Here is a 9097-nt window from a genome sequence, read left to right on the forward strand (position 1 = left end):
GCCTCATCTTTGAGGCAGATAAAGAAAATCAGAGAGAGGAAAATGTGATTGTGTCTGTTTGCCTTTGTGTCTGCTGACGTCTGTATTTATCTCTCTTTACCTTTCTTTTCTGTCTTTCTAAAGCAGTGCTGTTTTTGTGCAATAAAGCGAGCTCATTCTCAGCTGCAGTTTGTTGTGGCTGACATTTGCTTCTCTCTGACCACAGCCCTCTGAACTCTCCATGGTTATGTCTTGGAGCGCTCCCCAAACACTGTTATGCAATCTCCCAAAACATCCCACCCAAACCCCTCCTTTTTATATTCATTTTGTCATTATTATTTTTTTCAGAGTTTCTCTTTTATTTGTGCTGGATTAACATCACATATTTTCCTCTGTATCCTCCCTGTTCTCGCTCCTCCACCCTCCCCTCCCACCCACCCCACTTTCTAATTGGATTTCATTACCATTTCCTTTTAGTTTTTCCCAGCCAGACTCTCTGGTTGGGAGGAACAGCTTTCACTGGGATCTCCTCGACACACTCAAACTTCAGCAGCAGCAGCTCCCAAAGACTTCACTACATCATCTGGTAAGTCAGAGTTTGATTTTTTTTTCCCTGAAGTGTGGGTGAATGCTGCTCTGCGGTGTTTTTAATTTCAGGGCACGCAGGTGAAACCTACTCACGTCAGGGTGCAGAGCTGAGATGTCTGATGGTTTTAACGTTGAGAGCAGAAGTACTGGCATCTTTTTTTCACTTCAGAGTGTCCTGTAAGAACTAAATTACCTCAAAGTGCATAACTGTGTGTGACTGATGGATGATATAGAATATTGTAAGGCAGTGGAGGGAGACATAGAAGTAGCAACACCACAGTAAAAATACTGCATTTGACTTAGTACAAATGCAGTATTTTTACTGTGGTGTTGCTACTTCTACGGGAAAACATGGCAAAAATACTGTATTTGACTTAGTACAAACAAAACACACTATGGCCAAATTATGGAAATCCACTATGAGACCAAGTTTACATACCTGGCTTACTGGACTGCCCTAGAAAAACTTATCTTTACAATTCAAGGTAAATATTCTATGCTTGATAAGATATTGGATCGTTTTATGACATTTCTAGAGGGACAGAAGGCTTTTAGTTTTTCAATATTTGTACAGGTAGCATTTCTGATGATTTATTTTGAATCTTTTAATGTTTTATTTTGTACCTTACTTGTTTTTAGTTATTGTTCTTGGTTGGAAAATGTGTAAAAAGCCAATAAACACAATTGTTCACTGCAAAAATACTGCATGTAAAATCTGACTTGAGTAAAAGTACAAGAGTATTATCAGCAAAATATACTTTAAGTATCAAAAGTAAAAGTAATTATTATGCAACAGTGTGGCATATGTCTGTTATAAATTAGTATATATTAGATTAATAGATTATTGTTACTGATGCAGTCATGGTAAAGCAGTATTTTAATGCTGTAGCTGGTCAAGTTGGAGTTTAAAATATACTGTTAGATATTTGATTGTAAACTCGTGATTGATTGTTTAACCCTTTATAAGGACTCATTTTTAAAGATGTCAGATAAATGCAGTAAAAAGTACACGATTCTCTCTGAAATATAGTGGTGTAAAAGTATAAAGTAGCAGAAAACACAGTACAGATACCTCAAAATTCTACTAATTGACAGTACTGCATTGCTCGCTAAGGACATTATTTAGCAACACAGGGTCAAAAATGAAAGACGTGTATGGAGTTACAGTAAATGTGGATAATATCAGTGCACTTCAGCTGGTCTCAATATGCCAAAAAAACAAAAAGAAACAAGAGACATCAGATCTTTAAAGTTCATACGAGGTGGTGCAAAGTCTAGCTGGTTAGACATTGCCAAAAATGTACATATATACCTATAAAAAACACATAAAAAGAAATAAAACAGCAGACCGTGAGTCCACATAAAACAAAGCAAAGACAAGGAGCTGCTGTGGCAGGATAAACTCGGTCAGAAGTGTGTGTAGCTGCACAGTAAACACTGTTGTCCACATATTAGTGGTCTGTAAACAGCAGATTTATTTTTTTTGTGTGCTTATTGAAAACGGTCATGTTTCTAATGATCTGAGGAGTGGTGGCAGACAGCTGTTCAGACTCTCCAGTATTTGTCTTCTTGTCTGCTCTCCTCTTCTGCCAGGAATGCTGACATGCATTTCTCTCTCCCGCCTCCTTTCTTCTCTCACTGTTTCTTTCTGTGTTTGTCCTCCCCCACCTCCTCCTCCGCCTCCTCCCGCTCTTATTTTGCAGCTGTTGTGGATGTAAACTCTCAGTTCCAATTAGGAGACCTCTGGATAGATGATAAAAAACTCCTAACTATTCTCATCATTGTCACACACCACAAACAGCGAGTTTTAACCATAAACATGAGTCCACACGAGAGCTGGCACTGTTAGACAGCTGTGTGAGTCCTGCTGTTCAGCTCATCAGTTCACTTTATGGTCCTGTGACGCCTGTCCTGCTGCCAGACAGACGGCCAAACAGGGCGACAGTGGAGACGAGCCCACCAAAAACCCTGCAGAAAAAGCAGATAAAAGAGCAGCACTGTGAGCCAGTGCTGTAACACAGACATACTTTGTGAGGTAGCAGTACAATCTGGTATCTCTCGTACTGTCCCTGCTGGGTCAGCTGAGGATTCACACACATACAGGAAACAGGATCAGACAGACAAAGAGAGAGTTTAAAGATGACCCTTCTGACTGTTAGGTGTGACTGTCTGTGAGTAGTTTCTGAGAAGTCCGTCTGGTATTCAGCATCTCATCAAACCTTTATTAGAAACATCTGTTTAGAGACCTGCCGTGCCACGGTTTGTTTAGAAGATATCATTAGTCATCAGCTCTGGAATTTGTATTATTTTCATCCTCCTGAATTTAAAAACAGAGATTTTCTAATGTCCAAGTCTGCCCGTCCCTCAGAGACACGAGTGTTAGAAATAGGGGAGACTGGGTATGGTTGTCACGCTTTCTGTCTACCTTTCTGAATTTTTGTGTTGGAGCTCTTAAGTTTAGAAATAAAGTACTCTTTCCATTGTTACCACCTGCCCCACTTCTGAGGTAGGTTGTAAAAGGACCTAGGGCACACTGTAACAATAACGCCTTGTTTCCACCCAGTTTAGTTTTGTATCCGTATTCCTGTAAAACGTTAGACTCACAAGTCAGTCTTTAGACACTTTGCTTAAATAAAGACTGATGACTTTCTCCCTGATTTTGTGTTTAGATGGGCGGATACAATTTCAGAGTTTAAAAAACTCCCTACGTTGCAGAACCAATAGTAAATCCGCAGAGCAGTCCTTCGGTGGCTCGCTGAACTCTTGTGCTTGTAAACATAGTCCCACTAGAAACACATGTAGCGGTACAAAATGGCTCAGCCGTGCTTGCAGAAAACGCCGTCAAAGTTAGTGGATGTTTGTCACGTTTGCGGCGACACATTCTCACCAACTAAAAGAAACAAACATAATCTTTTACAAGGCCATGACTCATCCGTCCGGCTGGACTATAGAGGGATTCGCCTTGTTGTTTACAAATAGCCTACTTCCGGGTAGAAAACCAGCAGAGCTTTTAGCTATATATATATATATATATATATATATATATAGCTATATATAGCTAAAAGCTCTGCTGGTTTATATATATAACATTTTTCACATCACTGTATCACCGTTTAGACTAATCCGATGTTTGTAAAGTCTATAAACACAAGGATTGAACAAACATTACTATTTCTGTGTGCACGTTTAGCTGGGCTAACCGTTAGCTGTTAGCCATTAGCAGTGTCTGTAATAGGTAATAACTCATTAAACGGTCTGTGAAAAAAATATTTTTTCCAGCGGATATCTTAGTTACAACATGATTGAGCTAGCAAAGCAGTTTTGTGTTGCTATGTGTGGTATTTATTCAGTTTTGGGAAATCACGATGTCTAGAAAGCATCAGTGGCTGCAGCTGACAGGGACAGCTAACAGCAGCAGCAAAGCTAACATCAGTACGTCATTTGTTAAAAGCCTCCCGTTGTCGGATACGACATGAAACTACTCCAGTTAGCTCAATAATGTTGTAACTAAGACATCCACTGGAAAAAATATTTTCTTCATGGATGAGCACACATTTGATAAAACGGAGTTTAATCTCTCGGCATCCATTTTCAAGCTCTCTGTGTGTTTGTTTCCTTGCGGACGAGAAAAGGGGGAGCGCACATTTCCGAGTAGGCGTGTCCTTTTCAAAAATGCAAGAGGCCTTGCTTTGTTGCCGGCCGTTTTCGCCATTGTGTTAAACACACTTTAGAAAGGAGTGTCCCCAGATTATCAGAAGGCGGAGATCTCTGATTGTCTGGTGGCGAGACAAAATATACGTAGTCTCCCCTCTGGCGTCCAGCGCAAGGAAGTGAATGTCTTAATGAATGGATAGAAACACCACTGCAGGAAAGGTAGGAAAATTAATTTTGAGTGTTAATCAATGTCCAGTTGAATAAGTGAGGAGGTTGGACTGTCAGGTCGGTTGCCATTATTGTGAAATATTTCGTTAAAAGATGTATAATCCACTATGCATGAACTCTATGTATTACATGGCTAGCATGCTACCAGTGTTAGCTAGCTAAACATGCTACCAAAGTTTACACATAGAAAAAAATGTATAAATAGAGCTGTACATATATCAGTCTGTTAGCTAATGTGTTTTTTATGCTAACTTTTTGAGGCTCAGAGATACAGTACTGTGCGCCTGAAATCTGCCAGAAGTTCAATTTTTTCAAGTCAAATTGTAGACCCAAACAAACAAACAAACAAACAAACAAAATGAAGGATCTCATAGGAATGAATGGACTTTCGGTTGATTCACATACACAGAGCTATGTGAAGTCAAGGTATAAGAGTAAAGAATTAAACAATTAAAAAAAACGGATAAACACACTAATAACCAACTTGGTTCAAAAGTGTACTTTCATATTTAAAATATGTGTTTTGGCTGTAAAATCCATGTACTTCTTCACACAACTTTGACATTTTGCATCCAAGGTCAGGAAGAAATGTATTACATGACTCATGGGTTAACATGGTGAAAGTGATGCTGTAACAACCACCCTGTTGTTGTACCCAGTCTCCCATACATGCAATTATACCATTGTGTAATGCAGAGGTGTGGACTTGAGTCACATGACTTAGACTCAAGTCAGACTCAAGTCACATATTCCATGACTTTAGACTTGACTTAATGAAACTTAAATGACTTGAGACTTCACTGTGACTTGAAACCTAAGATTATAAAATGTGTTATTTGAAAAGAGTGTGCCACAAATTATCTCCTCTCATTTCCTGAATCAACTAACGTTAGTACCATTTATTCCCCAACAAGTTGATACTTAATTCCCGAGATTTACTCAGTCTGACTGTGACACACTGAGGTCCCCTTTAAGGTCATGTTTTCCTTGTTTTCAGCTTTTGTTAGTATTTCCTGTTTTATTTTGACGCTCACCCTTGTCTCTTGTTTCAGGCACTTTACTTCCTGCCCCTGTGTGTTTCCTGCCTGTGTGATTACCTGCCCCGCCCTGATTGGTTTCACCTGTCCCCTCATTACCCCTCCTCCCTTGTGTATTTAGTCCTTGTGCTGCCCTTTGTCTGTTGCCAGTTTGTTCTCAGTTGTTTGAGTGTGTGCTCCCAGTGTTCTTGTTGGATTTGACCAGATTTTAGACCCTGCTGAAGTCTGCTGTCTTTGGATACATTTGCTTGTGTTTTTTGGACTGTACACCGACCTCCTTTTTTTCCACTAAAAAGACTGTGGTTTTGAGTCCTGCATTTCAGTCCTTTTTGTTGGCTCCAGTCTGATACCGACAGCATCCAATCAAGTTGCAGGAGAGAACCATTAAGAGCAAACATTACGTTACTGAGTGCCAATTGGAAAAAATGACATCAAAGATAATTTGTTTACGGGCAAAAACGTGTGGTGGCCAACAAAAAACAGATTGCATTATTCAAAACGTACGAGTCAAAAATGACAGACAGCGACGTAAAAGTTTCCAACAAACATTTGTCCTTTTTTATGATGGCACGGTGGTACAGTGGTTAGTATAGTCACCTAACGGCAAGAGGATTTCTGGTCCAAAGCTGGGGTGGGGGAGCCCCTCTGTGCATCGTTTGCATGTTCTCCCCATGTCAGTGTGGGTTTACTCCGGCTTCCTCCCACAGTCCACCAAACTTAAAGTTTAGGACTTATGCCTTCATTTGGGACTCCACTAAAAAGACTTGAGACTTGCAAAACAGTGACTTGGTCCTACCTCTGAAGTTGTGTAAAACACTTCAATTATATTTTGAGTTACTGAAGCAAAACACTTAAAAAGTTGAAATAAGTATGGAAGTTAAATCACTTTGGGATCATGGACAATGGTGACACATGAAAAGCAAAACTCTTTTCTATTTTCAGTCGGCTGGTGATGAGTCTTCTTTTATTTATGTCATTTTTTTCTTCTTTTTCCCTTCATCACGTCCCGCCACGTGCCTTCCCTGAAACAGAGCATGCTGTTCTTAGTGTCATGACTCCCAAACCATTATTTGAGAAAGCTGAATCACCAGTTGGAACCAAAAACTGCACCTGTGTTAATATACACAAGCTCCACATGGGTGTTGTTTCAGTCAAATCTCCACTTATAGACATATTGTAATGCTTTTTACACTATAAGATCTTATAAAGATATCTACCTGAGTGCAGAAGGAATTTTGTGAGTCATCTGTTCTGCATTAGTGGTTATTTCCTTTCAGTTTTGGCAGCACTGACCCCTGATGAATAATGCCAACTCTGTAATGTAATACGGTTATTTCAGATTCATTTTGCCCTCAAACCAAGTGAGGAATTTGTTTAAAAAAACATTAAGTATTGTTATTATAATTCATATTTTTAAAGCAACAGTTCTGCCTGAGAGGATAGATTATCTTTATCTGCAGCTAAACTCCTGTGCCACAGTGTGTTTGTAGGTAAACTGAATATTATACGCTAAGTCCTTAAATTATGTTGTAAAACACTCATTTCACTGTGTTTACACACCTGCGTGCTGCAATTTCAGCATTTATATGTGCTCAACCTGTGTCTGTAATCTGCTAAAGTTTGATTTAAAGTGATGTTTATAGTGGCTTTTGTGGTTCACTTATGTTTAACCAGATCACTATTATCCCACTGTATGTATATCAGTTCAAACTCTGGTGCACCTCCTCCACAGAGTTGTTTGTAAACCGTAACGTTTCCTTTAGTCAGGACTCTAAAGTCTATTTCTCTTTTGTCCCTCAGCCGTGATACTGCAATGACCTCACTCAGGCTCTTGCCCTTGCTGCACTCCCTCCTCTTCCTCCAAGTCCATCTTTCCAGCCAGTTAGAGGACAACAAGATCCCTCCCAGTCTGTGTACTGGTCACCCTGGTATCCCGGGCTCTCCTGGAGTTCATGGCAGTCCTGGGCAGCCGGGGAGAGATGGGAGGGATGGGAGAGATGCTGCTCCAGGGGAGAAGGGAGAGAAGGGGAACACTGGAACCCCAGGTGCTCTATTTTGTGTATCTATGTGTGTGTGTGTGTGTGTGTGTGTGATAAATGTCCACAGTGGATACTCATGTCTATGTTCCTCCAGGTGAGACAGGAGTGCGAGGCCTGACCGGGGACAGAGGTGACCCAGGACAGAAGGGGGAGAGGGGGCAGCCAGGAGAGTGTGCAGTGGCCCCCAAATCTGCCTTCAGTGTCAAAATATCTGAGGGCCAAACTTTACCCCTCACTGTGGGCAATGTTGTCCACTTCGATAAGGTCGTGATCAACGAACAGGGGGACTACAACCCAGAGACGGGGCGCTTCACCTGCAAAGTGCCAGGGGTTTACTACTTTGCCGTCCACGCCACAGTCTACCGCGCCAGCCTCCAGTTTGACCTGATGAAAAACGCACATGCAGTGGCATCTTACTTTCAGTTCTACGGCAACTGGCCCAAACCGGCATCTCTGTCAGGCGGCACCCTTCTCCACCTCATCCCTGGCGACCAGGTGTGGGTCCAGATGGCTCTGTCAGAGTACAATGGATTTTACTCCAGCACCAAGACAGACAGCACCTTCACCGGCTTCCTGGTGTACTCAGACTGGAAAAACTCTGCTGTGTTTGCATGACACGTGCTCATGAACCAAACAAAGTCATATCCCACTTTGGGAAATGAACCACAACCTGTTTTTTTGCCCGTTTCAGTTTTCTTATAGAGAAGCTCTGGATAAAGACAAGTGAACAGGCTGTGACATGGTACATCTGTATTTGTGTAATGAGTATCAAACACACCAGACAATGTTACTTGAATTGCACATACCATACTGGTGAAGTGTGAGGTATGCACACTGTTTATTCAGTGTCTGTTCTTCTGTTGCAGCCTTTAAACCGCTGTGACACTTAATTCTTGTAACAGATGTTGTGACAACGGCCTCCAGCCAACTCCAGGCCACACATTCATGCAGCTTTTATGCCATGATTGCACTTTTGTTTCCCGTCAATATCTGCACAGCGAACATGAAAAAAATGAACACATCACAGTAGTAGCATCACAGTTTTTTAAAAAACACACGGCTGATATATTTTTTAACCATTCATACTGGATACTGAAAAAATAAAAGATAACTCACAATAAGAGAGTTTTACTCTTTTAGCTTCAACCTCCAAATGTTTTTGTGTCACTTTCTGCCAACATGCCTGCCTGTGCACACATCTGTTTTATTATACACACATTTACCTGATCACAGTGATGGAAGAAGAACTCAGATCCTTTACTAAAGTAGAGGTATCAATTAAACAGTATGAAACATATTAAACTCTGCATTTAGCCAAAGTATTATCAGCAAAATGTACCCAAAGTGCAGTAAAATGGTCCCTTTAAATGACATATTATATATTATATTTAAGGTCCAGTGTGTAGGATTTAGCAGAAATTAATACCAATATAACGTATACTTTAGTGTATAATCACCTAGAAATATAAATCATGTGTTTTAGTTACCTTAGAGCTGTTTATATCTACACAGGGAGTGGGTCCTCACCTACGAAGATCGCCATATTGCACCACCATGTTTCCACAGTAGCCC

At 40.7% G+C, this 9097-nt stretch overlaps 1 protein-coding gene across 1 annotated transcript; it reads left to right on the top strand.

Annotated features, from left to right (window-relative positions):
* Window positions 1-412: 412 nt before the first annotated feature.
* Window positions 413-8646, top strand: c1qtnf5 (C1q and TNF related 5). Its single transcript, XM_049576067.1, has 3 exons — window positions 413-565; window positions 7287-7531; window positions 7620-8646. Exons 2-3 carry the CDS (start codon window positions 7300-7302, stop codon window positions 8138-8140), a joined length of 753 nt encoding a protein of 250 aa, XP_049432024.1. The 5' UTR covers window positions 413-565; window positions 7287-7299; the 3' UTR covers window positions 8141-8646.
* Window positions 8647-9097: the final 451 nt, after the last annotated feature.

Source organism: Epinephelus fuscoguttatus, linkage group LG5 (assembly GCF_011397635.1).
Source record: "Epinephelus fuscoguttatus linkage group LG5, E.fuscoguttatus.final_Chr_v1".
Lineage (NCBI taxonomy): Eukaryota > Metazoa > Chordata > Actinopteri > Perciformes > Serranidae > Epinephelus > Epinephelus fuscoguttatus.

What these genes read in the sequence shown, in the direction of transcription:
- c1qtnf5 (XM_049576067.1), top strand. Translation starts at nt 7,300, where the DNA reads ATGACCTCACTCAGGCTCTTGCCCTTGCTGCACTCCCTCCTCTTCCTC. An exon ending in GGGGAACACTGGAACCCCAG is followed by an intron (nt 7,532 to 7,619) that starts GTGCTCTATTTT and finishes ATGTTCCTCCAG; the next exon opens with GTGAGACAGGAGTGCGAGGC.